The sequence below is a fragment of the Nomascus leucogenys genome, chromosome 20 (assembly GCF_006542625.1).
Source record: "Nomascus leucogenys isolate Asia chromosome 20, Asia_NLE_v1, whole genome shotgun sequence".
In the NCBI taxonomy this organism is placed as follows: Eukaryota; Metazoa; Chordata; class Mammalia; order Primates; family Hylobatidae; genus Nomascus; species Nomascus leucogenys.
The window spans coordinates 64,652,416-64,672,497 of NC_044400.1; the positions used below are offsets into that span (position 1 = coordinate 64,652,416).

General features: G+C 37.1%; 1 protein-coding gene across 1 annotated transcript in view; it reads right to left on the bottom strand.

The window, feature by feature from the left end:
- The window catches only part of SLIT2 (slit guidance ligand 2), a 374,620-nt gene that overhangs the window by 81,983 nt on the left and 272,555 nt on the right, over window positions 1-20,082 (bottom strand). The window contains exons 14-19 of the mRNA XM_030801111.1: window positions 17,438-17,581; window positions 17,164-17,327; window positions 12,234-12,384; window positions 9,280-9,354; window positions 7,624-7,767; window positions 1,720-1,863 (exon numbers count right to left, since the gene is read on the bottom strand). Coding sequence (XP_030656971.1) covers window positions 1,720-1,863; window positions 7,624-7,767; window positions 9,280-9,354; window positions 12,234-12,384; window positions 17,164-17,327; window positions 17,438-17,581 — 822 coding nt within the window. The remainder of the gene's footprint in view (window positions 1-1,719; window positions 1,864-7,623; window positions 7,768-9,279; window positions 9,355-12,233; window positions 12,385-17,163; window positions 17,328-17,437; window positions 17,582-20,082) is intronic.

The following is a 20,082-nucleotide window of genomic DNA, read 5'->3' on the forward strand; positions in this document are numbered from 1 at the left end:
CATGCAGTATATGAGATGCATTTTTTTTTTGCTAGAATATTTATGCTTGGAACTTAAACAGTAACAACACTTTTACATAAGGCAATTCTTCACATGATTTCATGCAAAAAATAATGTAAGGTAGAATTTGGGGTTTATACAGAGGATCCTGATAGATATTTCATTTAGAAATAATTTAAACTTGTCAGAAATCTGACTTGCTGTCAAACTTCGCACTGATAATGCAGTAATTTAATATAAAGATGAAGGCTGATTACCTTATATTATTGAGTTTAACCTGACAACAGCTAATTCATTAATTTGTCATCTCAAGATTTCCATTTCTTATTTGCTCTAGAGAATAGGTTTCCCATCTAAACTGACAGCTGAGTTGATTAAATGCCAGTTATAAAAATGAATTTACTTCTACAAATCTCAATACTTTTGGCATCTCACCACTTCAGCATAAACCTATTGACAATCTCATTATTTATAAACATGCCATCTTTAATATGTGCAAATTAGTCACTTGATGTAAAATGTCACATTTTATGCAAAAAGAGGATTAAGTACTTTACTGATGGATGGATGCTTCTCTCAAGTTATTTCTTCACTGACTTGAGCTATGAACTTTTTTTCTCTATCTTTATTCCCCTCCTTTTAAGTTAGATTAGTATATTTGCATGCCACCATTACTGAAAAATCTTATCAGTTAGATAATTAATAATTTCAAATGCTGCTTTTTAGATACTGACATATAAGAGACCTGAAATACATTGGAGGTGTGTGGCTTTTTTTACTTCTAGATTTCATTTGTTTTTTTTTTTTTACATTTCTTGAATTCCATCTATAGGCCTACAAATGCTCTTTATTTTTAAGCTGTCTACATAAAATATTCTCTTGGATCGGCTCAACCTATTTCTTCAATATTTTGCTAATATCATAGTAGACGCCCTCTAGTAAACAGCTTTTATTCTTGATCTGGTCATCCTAATATATCTCCTGTCATTTCGAATGATTCTTGTTTTTTTTTTTTCCTTGAGATGGAGTCTCGCTTTGTCATACAGGCTGGAGTGCAGTGACGCGATCTCGGATCACTGCCACCTCCGCCTCCCCAGTTCAAGCAATTCTCCTGCCTCACCCTCCTGAGTAGCTGGGACTACAGGCATGTGTCGCCACGCCTGGTTAATTTTTTTTTGTATTTTTAGTAAAAGACAGGGATTCGCCATGTTGGCCAGGCTGGTCTCGAACTCCTGACCTCAAGTAATCCGCCCGCCTCAACCTCCCAAAGTGCTGGAATTACAGATGTGAGCCACCGTGCCCAGCTGATCCTACTGAGCAAGTTTGTTGGCAATAACTCTATCAATTCTCCTTTTATAATACTTACACTGAAAATACTCCAATTTGAGAACACTGGCAAAAATCTATAACATTTCTTTTATATGCAGCACCATCAAGTTATAATAATTCTAAAATTTGGAATTAAGCTACATCATTGATCACATCACTATGAAAAATAATTCACTGAACAATACTATAATTTTTTGTTAAAATTTAATGTAAGATAGTAGGTAATATTTTTTTAAAAATTTAAATAAATTTGATGTGAACAAGTTTGTCCTTTTTTAAGTCCTAAAACCCTTGATCACATTTTAATGAAGTGCTTAATAATACATTAAATACATTAACAAATATAATAAATGGCTCAAGTAATACATAAAGGCTATTTTTCATACTTACAGAGTAGATAAAGAATGGAGAGTATCAAATGCCCCTGGCGCAACTGTAGTAATTTGATTATCATACAAAGAAAGCAAACGCACAGAACTGAGTCCTATGAAACTGTCATTCCCCACACAGGTTATTCGATTGCTTCTCAACATCCTGAGGGGAAAAAAAGGACATTGTTATGGAGACAAAGCATCAGGCAATCAATTTTGCCTATCTGAGGATCGAAGTGATCCCTGCAAATATGTAGCATTCATTACTACTTTTTAAAAATGTTCTCTTGCTATTAGACATTGCTATGAGTATATACTGGGAATATCTTGCAAGAATAAAATGCTTTGAGTTGCCAATGATTAATCTCAGTTACAAAAGGCACGGTGAGTCTAGGCATGGATTTACAATCCCACGATGAGGGAAGAATGTTTTCCTTTGATGCTACAATTATGTTTGCATGATTGCATAATGTCCTAATTCACCTACAGCTCTCTGAGTCCTTGGAGCCCTGTGATTTGTGTATTCAGGGTAGTATTACATTTGAGGTTGAACAGAAGGGAGGTGGAAAAGAATCAATAGCCACTGCAAATGAAGAACTGAGGGCATCTCAGGGACTTACACACTGAGTCAATGTCAAACATGGGCTGGGGGCGCCAAAATGGACAGAATATCCACAAAGACTACACGAATAATTTTATTTATGAAAATTAGCTCATTGTTTTAAGTTGAGAACTGAAAAAGAGGCAACCGTAACAGATCCCATATCCGCAATAAAGTTTAAAAAGGTTTACCATGAAAAAATACCTTTTTTTTTTAGTCATTGTCATTAATAGGATTAACACTATTGTCATTTCCTTGTTACTGCTAAAGTTTTGGCTCAATTATCAATTCTTTGCTAATTATTTATTTGTCTGGCTTAAAAACTGAACAAAAAGCTCAAAGTCCCATGTGAAAATAATTATGAGTATATGAATAGTTGCCATAAATCGTATTCAGAATTCCTGAAAAATTAAATTATTCCTTAATTTTTCTAAACATAAGTTGGCTACTAATATATTGAAGAATGTGAAAAAGAGAGGTAAAAATAAAGAAACAGTGTCACTTTAAAATTCTAGATTGCCCTATAATAAATAAGAAATATAAACGTTTGCATTCTGCGAAGTCACAGATAAGAAGAAAAGATGATGCTCTCCTTATGAAGGGATAGTTTTATGTTAGAAAACAAATGCACAACAGAAAAGCATTCCTATCAGCACTTTCCTTTGTCATAAATGATGAAGAGCACTGGGTCTTAATCTTGCTGGAGTCACATGCCCCTGGGGGAAGTTGAAGAAAAGTTTGAGGGCCAGGTGCGGTGGCTCATGCTTGTAATCGCAGCACTTTGGGAGGCTGAGGCGGGCGGATCACGAGGTCAGGAGATCAAGACCGTCCTGGCTAACACAGTGAAACCCGGTCTCTACTAAAAATACAAAAAAATTAGCCGAGCGTGGTGGCGGGCGCCTGTAGTCCCAGCTACTCGGGAGGCTGAAGCAGGAGACTGGCGTGAAACTGGGAGGCGGAGCTTGCAGTGAGCCGAGATAGCATCACAGCACTCCAGCCTGGGCGACAGAGTGAGACTCCACCTCAAATAAATAAATAAATAAATAAATAAATAAAAATTTTAAAAAAGAGAAAAGTTTGATCTCTGTTGCTAGAAAAATCCATAAGCACACATACGCACAGATTTCACCTGTAATGTCAAGGAATTCAATGACTGGCTGAAACACGTATATGAACTAGTAAGTGGCCTATTAGGGTTAAGAAGCCTAGGGGGAATGGAAATGTGCTCTCAAAATCTTCATAGCTCCAAGACAAACGACACCAAGAATAGGTATGTTCAGATAAAACTTTTCTAGGATTGACTACCCTGAGTTTGGTTTTACGCTGCTCTATGATGCTTGTTGGAACATAACTAGATTAAGGAGGGAGTCAGTGAATATCTGTCTCAGGTGCTAAAACGTAAGCACTTCAAAAACATCCACAGAAATGTAATGAAAGGAGAAAGTGGAATTTAGATAACTTTTCACAGGGAGAGTCCTGTGAATGAAAAACAAAACAAGAAGAAATACTTTGATAAGTTCCTCGAGGTGGTGTTTCGGATTGAACTGTGTCCCCCTCGAATTCGTATTTTGAAGCCCTAACTCCCAAATGTGACTGTACAGTCATGCACCACATAACAACATTTTGGTCAAGCAGAGCTATACAAAAGTTGCCCAGTAAGAATGCAAGGAAGCTGAAAATTTCCTATTGCCTCGAGATGTCATGGCCATCATAATGCCATGGCCCAACACATTACTCATATGTTCGTGGTGATACTGGTGTAAATAAACCTACCGTGCTGCCAGTTGTATAAAAGCATAGCACAACGCCTATGTACAGCATAGAATATTCCATAGTAACAATAAACAACTATGTTATTGGTTTATGTATTTACTATACTATTAATTGTTATTTTAGAGTGTACTTCTACTTATTAACAAAAAATTAACTATAAAACAGCCTCAGGCAGGTCCTTCTGGAGGTATTCCAGAAGAAGGCATCGTTATCCTAGGAGATGACAGCTCCTTGCATGTTATTGCCCCTGAAGGCCTTCTAATGGGACAAGGTGTGGAGGAAGATGACAGTAATATTGATATATTGATTATCCTGACACTGGGCAGGCCTAGGCTAATGTATGTGTTTGTTTCTTAGTTTTTAACAAAACAGTTTAAAAATGCAAAAGTGAGTAAATCAATTTAAAAAATAGAAAAGAATAAAGAATAGAAAATAAAAAAATTCTTATATAAATATGAGTAAAAAAATTTATACAGCTGAACAATGTTTGTGTTTAAGCTAAGTGTTATTACGCAAGTGTAAAAAAAGTTAAAACATTAAAAAGTTCGTAAAGTAAAATAATTACAGTAAGCTAACCTTAATTTATTACCGAAGAAATACATTAAAAAAATAAATTTAGTGAAGCCTAAGTGTACAGATGTACCGTGGTTTTTGTTTTTTTTTTTTTGTTGTTTTGTTTTGTTTTGTTTTGTGATGGAGTTTCACTCTTGTCACCCAGGCTGGAGGGCAATGGTGCTATCTCTGCTCACTGCAACCTCTGCCTCCCGGGTTCAAGCAATTCTCCTGTCTCAGCCTCCTGAGTAGCTGGGATTACAAGTGCCCACCACTACGCCCAGCTAATTTTTGTATTTTTTAGTACAGATGGGGTTTCACCATACGGGCCAGGCTGGTCCTGAACTCCTGACCTCAAGTAATCCACCCGCCTCGGCCTCCAAGTGCTGGGATTACAGGTGTGAGCCTCCATGCCAGGCCGTGTACAGTGTTTGTAAAGCCTATGTTAGTGTACAGTAATGTCCTATGCCCTCACGTTCACTCACCACTCACTCACTCACTCACTCACCCAGAGAAACCTTCAGTTCTGCAAGCTCCATTCTTGTTAAGTGCCCTATACAGGTGTAGTATTTTAAATATTTTGTACCATATTTTTTACTGTTCTTTTCTGTTTAGGTATGTTTAGATACACAAATACTTTCCATTGTGTTAGTAACAATTGCCTACAGTATTCAGTACAGTAACATGCTGCACAGGTTTGTAGCCCAGCAGCAATAGGCTGTGCCATATAGCCTAGGTGTGTGGTAGGCCACACCATCTAGGTTTGTGTAAGTCCGCTCTAGGATGTTCGCACAACGGCAACGTTGCCTAATGACACGTTCATCAGAACATATGTATGACTATATTTGGAAAGAGGGACTTTAGGGAGGTGATTAAGGTTGAGTGAGATTGTAAGAGTGGGGTCCCGTTCTGACGGACTGCCATCCTTACAAGAAGAAAATGATACCAGGCAGCTCACTCTCTCTCCCTATGAGCAGACAGAAGAAAACTCATTTGAAGAAACAGTGAGAAGGTGACTGTCTACAAGCCCAGAAGCAAGGCCTCATCAGAAACCCACCCTGTCAGCACCTCCATCTTGAACTTCTAGCCTCCAGAATGATGAGAAAATCAGTTTCTGTTGTGTAAGCAATCCAGTCTGTGGAAGCTCATTATGGCTGCCTGAACACACGTGTACAGGTGGAGTTACAGCCTACTGCCTTCCTCCCACTCCAAGGTACTTTCCTGCCAGGAGAAGGTCCCAGTATCAAGAAAGTCTTTTAACTGCTGTTTGAAAAGGGAGACTTCTGCTTGTTGCAATATTTGTATTTTACCTGAGACAACTCTGGAAAAGGTTAGATGCAGCCACCTGTGGTCTTTTTTCTATCCTCTTCCTACACATTCCTCAGTATCTCTCTTTTCTTTCTTTTCTTTTCTTTTCTCTTTTTTGAGACAGAATCTCACTATGTCACCCAGGCTGGAGTGTAGTGGCGCAATCTCAGCTCACTGCAATCTCCGCCTCCCGGGATCAAGCAATTCTTCTGCCTCAGCCTCCCGAGTAGCTGGGACTACAGGTGTGTACCACCATGCCTGGCTAATTTTTGTATTTTTAGTAGAGACCGGATGTCATCACATTGGCCAGGCTGGTCTGGAACTCCTGACCTCGTGATCTGCCCACCTTGGCCTCCCAAAGTGCTGGGATTACAGGCATGAGCCACTGTGCCTGGTCCTTAGTATCTCTTTCATCACAAGGCTGAGTGAATCTTTGCCTATCATTTTGAAAGGGCACCAAGTTAGTCCTTGGGATGGGTCAGCAGGTCCCAGACTGGTCCTGCTGGGTGGTCAGGTTTCAGGCTATTCCTGCAAAACTCAAGGAATGCACTTCTGCTCTTAGGTGCAGGGAGGGCTTTGAATTTGGGGATTTGAATTTGGGATGCTATAAACACATCTCGCTGGCTGTGGGAATGCCCTTCTCTCTCCATATCTGATAAAGAGCAGAAAATGGACTCAGCCCTCAGCCCACTGGTCATACATGGCTCTCACAGGCTACGCAGGGCAGGATCGTGGGTTTGGGGGAGACAGACTCCCCACTACAATCACCAACGACTGCTTCTTGGTTACAAATATTTTCCTTTCCGCCTTCTAAAGGCTTCAGAGTTTGGTTTGTCTTTCTTCCAACTTTTAGGCTATCACTTTTGTCAAACATAATTATATACGTTATAGATACAACATATATGTGTGTATGTGTGTGTGTATGCTGCGTGAAAAATTCAAGTAATACAAAAGTGTTGTAAGTACTTTTGATTGAAATATCTCAATCTAATCCCCATATTTCCTGGACAACAACTCTTTGGAATCATATATAATTTTTTCTCCCAAACTCCCTACCCCGAGCAAGTAGACATAACTCTTAGCATGTTTTCTTTGAAAAAATAGTGAAAGATGTATCACAAGCCTGTCTTTCTTTACACTAAGACCTTGCAGGGACCAAAAACAGTAGTCTCCAGATAAGCTGTTAGAATTATTCTACTGCAGAGATTCAAGGGGATTCTAAAGCTTACAGTCATTGGGCCAAGAGGAAGTACAGTATAGAGAGGTGTTTGAAGACAAGGAAATAAAATGACCATTTTGAGGCAGGACAGGGTAGTCAGATCCATATAAGCACTGGAACAAGGATGATCTATTTTGTAGAGGAGACAGAAGCCATGGGGGATGCCCCTGATCATCTGCTATCAACACATCGAAGGCAGGAATATTGGGGTAAAGGACCATTTGCATTCACAATACGTGCACGTGTGTGTGTGTGTGTTTAACACACATCGAAGGCAGGAATATTGGGGTAAGGGACCATTTGCATTCACAATATGTGTGTATGTGTGTGTGTGTAACAGAGAGAATGTGAAAGAGATAGAGGGAGTGGGGTGGGTAAAAGTAGGAGGGGTTTCTCTCTCACAGGATTATAATGAACAACGAGCTGCAATCCTTTGGTAGAGGAACTGCAATACAAGTACAAATACTTACAAAGTTTTGAGGCTTTCCAATCCCTTGAACATCTTATGCTGCACATTTTCCAAACGATTACTCGTGAGAAGTATTTCATTTACACCAGATGCTCCTTCAAATGCTCCCTCCTCAATATCTGTGATCTTATTGTTGCTAAAGTTTCTAAATAAAAATTGTTGGAACAAAGATTTTAAATAATTTCTAATAAGGAGGGAATTGAAACATAGTTGATCATTTTCTTCTAATGATCCAACTCTTCCAACTTTTCACTGCCCAGCACTGCCAGGGCTCTGAAAAGATTCCACTTCCTTACACCATCAAGACAAAGGGACAATAATACTAACAGGGAATGTCTACGATAAAAAATGCCAGCGTGACTCATGTCAAACTCTCCAAGGGGCCCCAGGAGTATAAAATTCTTGAGGTCAGGTATTGGGTTACACAAACCTTTATGCCATCTATAAAACCTAACAAGAAACTTTTCAAAAAAAATCCCTGATTAAAACTGCCAAATGAATTAATGACTAAAAGAAGGCAACTTAGGTAGAGATAGATGGGCTAAAATTTGTTAGCGTTTTATATATAGCATCAGGAATGTATTTGAATATGGGTTTATTCCCAGAAGAACATCTCATGTAATAATGTGTTGAAACAACCAAATTAACTGTCAGTATTACATATGATACCAACTACTACAATGCTTGCCAGAAGGCAAGAGCATCTAGTTGTGGTCAACTTTCTATAGGCTTTTTCTTTCTCTTTTTCACTGATCACTCCAAGACCAGGAGTGTCCCCCAAATAAGGATCATTTTTATGCATATTTTAATTCCTCTGAGAGAATTGTACATAGTAGCTTCTTAATAAATATTTGTTGCATGGGAAATCATCTTATAGCTAAAAAGAAAATACATTTCATAACAGTGAAGGAGGAGGGCAATTGAGATATCAGAAACCATTGGGAGGTAGCCTAATACGGATGCCATCTGTACAAGTAGTCTGTTCGGTAACTTACAGTCTATGTGACTATGGGCCAGCTACATATGTGGACACACAGCTAAAGTTAGCCGATGCGGATGTTTCTGCATGTGTGAGGGCGCTCCATTAGTCCCATGCTATTGACCTATGTCCTGTCTCCCCGTCACACCTCCCCAGGGGCATGAGTAACCCACTGAGTGTTGCTGAAACTGCTGAGCTTATGAACTTATTTTAAAATATGAGTTGTGGACATGTAGTAACACAGATGAGCTATCAAGCCAGTTTACCAATCATTAATTTTGACTATCTTCTAATGAAAGTTTAATGAAGCAAAAAAGTCCAATAGTTGACATGAAAAAAAAAATAACAGCATGGTTTGGGGAATAGTAAAGGAAGTTACAAAACATTACTGAACCCATTTTAATGTGCTTAGATTGCTGGATTCCTGCTGTGGCCACATAACAGACCAGCTGTCTGAGTTAAAGTAAGATGCTTAGGCTCTGCTACAGAAAATGTGATTGACACTGTTGAACACACAGAAAAGTCCCTTGCAGAGATTACCCTAAATTCATGTCACAGGTCGTCATCATAGGGAAATTTCCCAGGATTTTTAATATTTTCTAATTTTCTAAGAAACAACTAAAATGAACACAACAAAATGCTACAGAAATTTAAAAAAATAGCTAACAAGTGACTTACATTTTACGTAATTGAGGAAGTTTCTTAAAGATTCCTGTGGCTTCCAACACGGTAAATTCATTATTATTGAGACGTCTGAAGAAAAAAGAAGGAATAGAGAAGTTTTATTACCAATAGTTAGGAAAGGATTAAATTTGATTTCTCAAAATGAATTCTAACATTATTTAATGATACCAGAAAAATAAAAGGAAATACATAAGTCACAGAAGATTTGTGGAACATACTGATATTTTTTCTCATTTTATTCAAATTTTAATCATCAAAATAAAATGTTAGGAAGCACATGGTAAAAAAAAAAAAAAAAACAAAGATCAAAACCAGCTCTCAGTAATCTCTAGAACAAATTTTATCTAATTTTTTCCACTATCATCCCCACTAAAAAGGATTTCTAGACTGTTTTTTCCCTAATCATTTGCTTCACAATTGGAACAAAAATTACAGCTTGATTAGAATGCAATTCACATGCCAGAACATTTACCCTTTAAAAGTGGTACAATTCAGTTGTGCAACCATCTTTGCTATCTAATTCCAGAACATCTTCATTACCCCCAAAAGAAACCCCATACTTATTACCAGTCACTCCCAGTGGCTGTTCTACCGCAGTCCTTGGCAACTACCAGGTTACTTTTTGCTTTTATTAATTTTCCTATTCTGGGCATTTTGTAAAAACGGAATCATGTAAGATGTAGCCTTTTCTGTCTGGCTTCTTTTGCTTTGTGTAATGTCTTATTCCTATTGTAGCATATGGCAGTGCTTCACTATTTTTTAAGACTGGATGATATTTCATTACACAAGCATGACACATTTGTTTATCCATTTATCCGTTAGGAGGCATTTGTGTTGCTTCCATTCTTTGATGGCTATAACTAATGCTGCTATGAACATGGTGTGCACGTTTCTGCTTGGATATATGTTGTTGTTTTTTGGACATATACATAGGAGTGGCATTGCTGGATCACATGGTTAATCGTGATTAACTCTTTGAGAAATAGCAAAAAAAAGATTTCCATAGAAGCTTTACATTCTATGTAAAGCGATGTATGAGGGTTTCAATTTCTTCCACCATGTTACTCTCCCTTTTTTTTTTAGCCATTCCAGTGGGTCTAAAATGGTATCTCATTGTGGTTTTGATTGGAATGTCCCTAATAACTAATGATATTGAGCAGTTTTTCATGTGTTCATTGGCCATTTGTATATGTTCTTTGGAGAAACGTCAATATGAATAATTTAACCATTCATTAGCTGAGTAAAATACCTTTTAATCTAAATTATAAGAGTTCTGTATATATTCTGAATATGTCTTATTAGATACATGACTTGCAAATATTTTCTTCTCAGTACTGATTTTATTGTATAATTAAAAGAATTATAAATCTCTTACATTACACACATTTGCTGAAGTCTAAATTGGAGGCTAGTTTCCACTATAATTCCTCCATGACAAACAAACTTATTTAAAGTGCTAGGCCAGGGGCAGTGTCTCATGCCTGTAACCCTGGCACTTTGGGAGGCAGAGGCAGGAAGATTGCTTGAGCTCAGGAGTTCAAGACCAGCCTGGGCAATAGGGCAAAACCCCATCTCTACAAAAAGTACAAAATTAGCTGGGTGTGGTGGTGCATGCCTGAGGTCCCAGCTTCTTGGGGGGATGGGGGTTGGGGACTGAGGTGGGAGGATCCTTTGCGCCCAGGAGGCCAAGGCTACAGGGAGCTATGATTGTGCCACTGCACTCCTGTCTGGGCGAGAGAGTGAGACTCTGTCTCAAAAAAAAAAATTTAAAAAAAAAGGGCTATTGTGCTGGAAGATATCACTTGTTTGTAGTATTATAGGTAATAAGCATAAATCCCTATATGACTATAAAAAATAAAGTTCAGGGCCTTGGTTGCATGGTCTCCATGCATTTCTAAAATTCCTGGAGCTGTGAAATAGCTTCATGAACTAACAGGAGTAAAAAAAAAATCACTATAACCACAAGATAGTTGGTTTCTGTCAACTCTTTGAAAGGCATTACTTTATTTTTAGTTATTCAAATTGCTAAAAATTAATTAAGTACAGGCATGAGTATAGGCACAGTGAGGTAAACAATAACACACAATCCCTGTCATCAAGGAGCTATAATCTAGTTAAAGACAGAAGGATTATATACAAACAAACAGACAGCGAACTTTGCAAAGCAGTAAATGACAAATACCAGATGGTGCTATACATAAACATGGCTAAGATGTTTAGAGAATGATGAGGTTTCGCTAGTTTTTTCCTTGAATTGTTAGAACACTAACATTAAAGGTCCTCTTTTTATAAATAAAGTCAGTAAGGGCAAACCATGCATAGGCATAGAATCTGTAAGTGCTCCAACAAACATTTTAGCACTTAGTATGTGCAAGGTCCTATGTTAAGGCTGTTAAGTGTAAATGGCATCATATTCTGCCTTTTCAGCTTTTCTTGCACTGTTCAGAAAAAGCTATCCTTTCTACTTTAATACTTGATAATCACTGAATCCTTCTGCCCGTAAGTCAATGAAGTAGTAAATTAGGTAAGACGGACTCCTTAAATCTATTGATAGTTTACAGAGATTGAAAATGGAGGCTCTCAAACTACTTTATTTAGTTGCTATAAGGATTAAATACATTAAAAAACTAAGTACTTAGAAAACAAATTGGGAATAAATAATACCTAATAAATAAGCATCAAATAAATACCACTGTTATTAGTATGAAGTGCTTACTGAATTTTGAGAGATAAATTAGTTTCTGTACTTAATCGTATGGTTGGCTAGAAAGAAGAACGAAGGTAGCCTCTAATATATTCTTGTACAAAGAAGAGTTATGCCAATGTAATGCACATTAATTAAAATTAATGCAATTATTAATAATAAAAATGGCAAGACAAACATTCCTATGCTTTAATGCTTTCATTCCCTCCATCCCAACCAGAATTTTGTTGGGGGATGAACTTACAACTCTGCAGTGTACTGGGGAATGTGTTCCGGGATTTTGTTGAGCTTTTGATTAGAGCAATCTACTGTGGTTCCTTCACAGCGACACTTTTCAGGGCAAGCCAAATCCGCAAAGCAGTCTCCACTTAATTTTGATCGATAATCTTCTGTACCTATTGAGAATTCAAACCAAAAAAAAGATACTGAGTCTAAAGGTTAGAATATTTATTAGTTTGTAGGAAGAAAAAAGTAAGATAACTATAGATTATGTAGCAGGGAGACAACTTGGGGTATTTTCGTCAATGAATGTCAGGAGAAAGGTTAAAAGAAAGGCTTGGAATTTTCTGGAAAAAAGAGTGACCAGATTCACATGACAGGAAAACATTAATAAAGTTGAGCTTTTCACAGCTGTACTTTCTGCTGATCCAATTCTGAGTCATTCTAGCCTATTTCACAGCTAGTCACACAATGGATATTAATTATTAAAAAGTTTATTTTTTTTCTCTGAGTCAAGAATTGAAAATATATCCAGTAATAAACATGATCCTATATCTCATTGTAAATTAGGGCTTTCAAGGCAAATAGATATACTCAGGCTTTTAAATTTTCTATGGACTTTTCACTATTCTCTCCCTCTCACATAATCTCAGAGATGCCTAAAAAGCCCTCTTTTTTCATTTTGATTTTGTAGAAAGAGACAGGTAAATCCTGATTTAAGCCTCAGCAGCTTGTCATGCTGTAGAAAGCTGCGTGACGTTCCATGGTGCTTGACGGAACCATGTTTTACTCATACCTCGCAACCACATGGTTAGATCAAGCACAACAGAAAATCTCGCTACATTATCACTACACCAACCACTAGGCCAAAGGTAAGACCAAGAGGAAAATGGAGGGAAGGAGGAGAAGAGCTACAGACGTTCTGGAAATGTAATACTGTTTACATGACATGCATTCTTTCCGCAGAATGTTTATGACCATAGTAAGAGTATTACTACCGAAGATTCCTGGAAACACAAAGAAGGGGCTATACGGAAAAGGTGCCTCCACCATTCCTCAGAACTGCAGAATGGAAACAACAGCTTTCGGGAACAACATCCAGGAAGAAGTTGAAGGTGAGCTACAAGGACAACAGAGAAGCTCAAAAGATCTGTGGTTTCCTCTTGAAAAAAAGGTGCCAAAGACCAAGATTAGAAGAAGGTACATCAGGATTGAAAAGGGAGGGCATTATGTTTCAGATCAGACATTTTACTTACAGCCAAAATGGTGAATTCCTGCAAAAGTAAAGATCACCAAGAAGGAAAGAAAGAGTAATCCCAATTAAGATTAATATACATATTTATAAAACTAAGCTCTCTTCCTTCTTTCTTTATTATGGGAATTATTGAAAAAATAGCATGGTGTGATGGGAATTGTCATGCTTTGTAAAATTTTATAAATAATATTTTGAAGCACGGTGGTGTCACAAGAAAATCAATGTAATAAAAGATGCATAGTGCAAATTAAGTTCTCGATTCCTTTAAAAGATGAACTCTTAAGGCCGGGCGCGGTGGCTCACGCCTGTAATCCCAGCACTTTGGGAGGCCGAGGCGGGCGGATCACAAGGTCAGGAGATTGAGACCATCCTGACTAACACAGTGAAAACCCGTCTCCACTAAAAATACAAAAAAATGAGCTGGACGTGGTAGCAAGTGCCTGTAGTCCCAGCTACTCGGGGAGGCCGAGGCAGGAGAATGGCATGAACTCAGGAGATGGAGTTTGCAGTGAGCCGAGATTGCGCCACTGCACTCCAGCCTGGGAGAGAGCGAGACTCCGTCTCCAAAAAAAAAAAAGATGGACACTCCGCAAGACAGATTTTCTTTCATCACTGCAATACGTAGAATGCCATATAAAATGGTAGTAGGGAGGTACACACGTAAAGGTGAATGAAAAACTAATCATGGAGATACTCAAGGACAATCATTAGAACATTTGGATTAATCCTTATGTTGTGATGTACACTGTTTAATGAACTATTCAACTTATAAATAATGTTTCTTAGTGGAAATGGAATCAGAACTCAAAAGAAGTTTGCGATGGTGAATATAATGGTTTCATTACATTTGGCAGTTAATGCCACGATATTTATTGAGGATCTGGTGTCTTATGATTTAAGCTTCACCCCAAAATTAAATAAGAGTACACAAAGTCTAAGTGACAGGTACACTGGATATCTTGCAATTCAAATAATCTGTATTCAATGGAACAGTAATAATGCTTATTTTATGGTGGCTTGTTAGGTGGACTCAAATTTTAATTAAAATTTTTGGAAAAAAGGGGAGGAGGCCCAAATGATCCTTTTGAGTCCTGGCTTGTACAATTATTATGTTTAATATAAATTAAATTATCATAAATTGAAACTTAAGACACGATATTTGACATAAAAGATAATATCCAAATCCTATTTTGGCTGCTGTCAGTAACAGGGAAAAACTATATCAGAATATATGAAAACAACCTGACTTTCGTTCTTTATTTAGTGAATTGGAAATATTAAATTTATCAATTATTAATTAAGTATATTTAAATGAAATAGTTTGAATAATTTGATACCAATTACATTACTGCCATAATTTTAGGATTTAAATCATATTAATGTTTTATTCTATAGGTAGTCTGGTGTTTAAAATATGGCTTTTTCTGGTTAAATAATATCTATCAGATTACTTTCCACTTAATTGGGTAAAGTAATTAATATTAAACATTGTCAATGAAGGCCAATCAACTGTTCTTTTCAACATGTTACTTGTTATGCAGCCAGTATAATAATATACAATGCTATCGATCATTCAAGCTCAAAATAAGTCATATCACCAAATCTACTAAATCCTTAAAATTATCCAAATTGTAATTCGATAATGGCAAGCTAACAAATATCTCCTTAAAATAGAGACTAAACCCAGAGTTCTTCTTAAGAAAATATGGAACGTTAGACTAACACTGTACACTAACGCTGTAGAAATATATTTTAATCTATAGCTCTTAAAATATTTTACAATCTAGAATATACCCAAGAGATGATGAATGTGGCCAATCGATACTTAACATAATGGTTTAAAACAAACAAGTCAAGAGGCATTTTACACAATTGGCAGGCAAGGAAAAATAAGTAAAGAATCGTATTTTAAAGAGCTAGTTCTAGAATCATCAGTCTTGATAGTGTTACGATTGAAGTGGTAAAACATTGCGATTACTTTTCTTAGGAACATTTTATCTATCTGCCTAAATTATTCAAGGCATTTTGTGCCCATGAACTTCTGATGCTTTCACATCACACATCAATATTCTTTTTTATGGAGTTATATTGTAATTCTGGATATAGAAGAATGTAAAGTCATAAACAAATAAGAAACAACTGCATATAAATCAGCAGGGAGCTGCTGTTTTTCTATAAACAGTGAAGCAAAAGTAAAGCAATAAGTACAGTTTTTAAATATAAGAATCTATAAAAAAAGTAATTTTCATGATTGAAAATGAAATTCTGTGTGTCTGTAACTGATTTCCATGTAGAACTAGCTCTTTGACAACAGAAAGATCTCTGTCTTTAAAACCAGCTCAATTAGCTATATTTTAAAAACAGGTTGGAAGATCAGATATACAATGTAAGGAGAGAAGATGATTTAAGTAGAAAGCCATAACTTCAAACATTTTAGCTACTGTGAGAAATTTTAGATAATGCGCCAAAGTAAAAGAAAGAGAAGAAAAGGTGGAGTTTAATAATATATATGTTTAACATCAGAAGCTGCATGCAAAGGTCAGGATTTCAGGAAACAGCTACAAGTGATATATGCATAAGTCAATCTATCTATAGAGTATCCACTGTACTTTCAGAAGCATGCATATCAGTTTTAGAAGCTATATTTTATAAGGTGAGGAAGGGGTGTCTGTAGTTAGTCCTACTACCGAGCAAAACCTACCTGGAATGAAATACTGTTCTTTAGCTAAATAAAAAAAGAGAAAAAAAAATAGAAGATGCACCTGAATGTCAGCAAGCAGAGATATGAGTTATATTAGATTAAGAATGGACTAAAGTTACTACAATTAAGTGAAAAATGTATATTCACAGCTGTGACTGAAGTACAATAATGTACAGTGAGTAGTAAATGCATCTATAACTATGGACAATAACCAGCTTGGTTCTTATATTAGCTTTTTAGTATGAAATTAACTGCCGAATATGAAATACGCCTGGAATAGTTAGGTAGCATACTACCAAAAAGACATATAATGTATTCTATCATAAAAAAGGAAAATATTAGATCAAAGCAAATAGTAAACTTGAATGATGGCAGCCTTTCATTTAATATCAATACAATGCATTCATATTTAGCTTTTCACAAATAAATGCAATATTCCCAAAATATTTTAAAAAATAGCTTTTGGAAAAAATGCAACCTCACAGTTGTATGCAAAATAAGGGAATGCAAACTGAGAAAGTGCATTCAGAGTAAGAAGCAAGGGATCTGGAGTCCCTCCTGGCGCCCCTGTACTTCTGAGCCCAAACAAATCATGTAACCAAGTCTCAATTCACTCTCTGAAGAAACGAAAACACAGTTAATTACTTGAGGTTGGTCAATACCACAAACATGAGACTTAACATACTTTAAAGGTATTCTGAGTTAGCTAAAAGGCTCTTGTTAAGTTTGAATTTTGGAAAGGTACTATGAAGTATCTAGGCATCTTTTTAACTTGGTCAATTGCCTATTTTCTTCTGCTCTATATGGTGTCAAAACGTTACATACAGAGGTATTATTTGAATTGTGTCTACAGTTCTCTTTATTTTATTATTCATGGGCAGAAGAAAAAGAAATATGATTCTACAGTGTTCACTAATCAGCCGAAGGCCAGCTGCTTTTGTTAGGTCTCATGTAACCATTGTTGTTGGTCACAGGGGAAACAACACGTGAAGAAATTACCTGAACAACGGAATTTCTTGCTTTTGATCTGTCCAATTCTTTTGTTTGCCAGGCGGCGGGGGCTGGTGCAACGAGCACCACTGGTCTCAATCGGGTTGGTATGGAGATAATCCGCTAGCCACTTGAGATGGCAGTCACAAATAAAAGGGTTCTGGGCCAAATGCCTTTGGAAACACATACAGAACAGTTTTATAGATGACTTGCAATGGACTCAGCTCTTACATTCAGAGTGGAAACAATGTCATCAAATGTGATCCAAATCACTTATACATACATAGTCTGAATGGCCCGAAGAGGTGAAAAGGTCCCCTTGGCGATGGTCTGAAGCTTGTTGTCATATAGGGAGAGAAGGTTCAAGTTGTGGAGATCCTGAAAAGCATCTACCCGAAGGCAGTTTATCTTGTTGGCATTCAATAATCTGTTTGATTAAATAGTTGTAGAATTAAAGCATAGCATCTCATTAACTCACCTGCAAGATTTTGTGCTTTTTAAGAAAACCCAGTCAAGAAATATATTTCTTTTCACCTCAACACTAACATTTTAACTTTAATAATTTAGGAATTAGAGGCTGGACATGTGGGGTTTTACCATATAAAGCAAAAATGATGTGATCAAATGAACCTAAATCTAATGGTACTTATACATATATTCAATACAAATATTAACCATTTCCTCTGGAAGATGTAAAGGTGGAATAGTACACAAAGGTAGGTGAAACCCAGCCTCCACTGGCAAGGACACCATAAAAATGCCCTAAGATATTTTTAATGCCTCAAGACACTCTGTGGAAAAGTAGCTCATGCTATTCTCAAAACAGTAGCTAGTGTGATCCTTCTAAACAAGGAACAGATCATGTCACCCCTTTCCCAGAACCATGCGACAGCTCCCAATTGGCTCTGAGCAGAAGCCTAAGTCGTCACAACAGCTTGACCTGTAGCCCATTCTTCACAACTCTGCAATCTTCCCAGTTCTCTCCTCCTGGCTGTTTCAGCTCCAATCACTGATGTCCTTGCTCTTTTTTAAACACACCAGGCTCTCCTATTCTCTGTCTGAAATGTTCATCTCCCAGATGTCAAGCCTGCTCTAATACTGCCTTCTCAATCCAGCCTCCCGGACCCCTCTCCTTAACACATGCAGGCTGTTTTTTGACGCCTTCTCAACCCCTAGCACTCTCAATTCCTTTTACTTTGATCTTCTTTTTCTATTTTCTAAAGTATATATATTTTTTCTGCTACACAACTTATTGTGTTACTGCTGATTGTCATCTATATGCCTCCCTACCCCCACAGTAAATCATCCATATGTCTATTTCATTTCCCTTCCTTTCCCAGCTGCCCAGCACATACTGGGAGCTCAATAAATATCGGTTGTTGAATGAATACTTTACAACCCTCTTGGAGAGTCACATGGTACATTAGTATAGGCTGTAGTCTTATATTATAAACACCTGTTTATAATATAATATTTAATAGTAAATAAATATTAAAAATCTTATAAACAGGTGTTTATAATATAAATATTAAACAAAAAACATAATTCCCAACAAACTCCTTTTTTCCCCTATATACTATATCAATATTCTGTGGAACTGTGGTTTATGGATTATACTTTGGCAAACATCATTCTTGTGCATGTGACTCTGTGTGAGCTTAGGTTTATTCTTCAGCATGTACTCTGCTCTCCACTTTCCTCAACCACCTTCTGAACTCAACTTCCACCCAACAGAGTACTCCTCCCTCTGGATTCCTGAAAATGTCATTCCAGGCTATGCAGTCTTGTCACCTGTTTTATGCAGACCTGCTTATTTGTCCAATGACAGTTTCTCCCTCTTCAGGAAGGACAATTTTTAAAAAAATAATATTCTTTTTCTCCATCCCCAACAGGCACCACTGGTCTCAACAGGGCTGGTATGGAGATTATCTGCTGGCCACTTGAGATGGCAGTCACAAATAAAGGGGTGCTGGGCCAAATGCCTTTGGAAACACATACAGGACAGTTTTATAGATGACTTGCAATGGACTCAACTCTTACCTTCAGAGTGGAAACAATGTCATCAAATGTGATCCAAATCACTCATACATACATAGTTTGAATGGCCCAAAGAGGTGAAAAGGTCCCCTTGGCGATGGCCTGAAGAGTGTTATTATATAAGGAGAGAAAGACTATTTTTCTCCATGGGGATGGAGAAATTTTTTGTTTAATTTCCGCCTTAAGAGGGAGAAACTGTAGGCAATACTTGATACAGCATCAAGCTATATTTAGCTATATTTAGTTCAGTGCTTTGACACTTAGAACTTTTAACAAATATGTAACAGCTCAAAAAATATGTGTCATGTGGTTTGGGTATGCCTCTTTATCTAACATACTAAAAATATTTTCTCCTTTGACAATAAAACAATCTCTACGTTAACATGGGGTATTTCCATTTTACTTGATTTTTTTTTAAAGGTGCCACATCAGCAACATGCGAAGTGATGACTTTCTCACGGTGACTCAACTGGCTGTGCTCTTTGATTCCCCATCAGGAGCTGAAGCTTTCATCTTCCCTCTGGTATAGGTAATACCTTCTTAAAAGCCTTCAAGAAATGGTGGGTGATAGGGGCTAATTAACCCCATATCTCTCCTCCCTGGGCCACAACTCAAGGAATGCTGACCTGTTCTTTAATTAATAATCTAATTGAATGAAGCAGTTAGAGAGCAAACAAGGACAATGGAATTGTGTGGAGCCTGAGGAAACTGAAAGATGTTGTTTTGCATCATCTTGCATCTATGCAGTTTGTACTCACTTTAACTCAGTGTGGCCCAAGGAATAGTAAATAAATGTTAAACAAAAATCTGTTTTGTTTCCTTTATTTCCCTGCCTCTTCTCTCTAATATCTGACCAACCAAAACTAAGACACTTAACTTTACCAAGTTCTC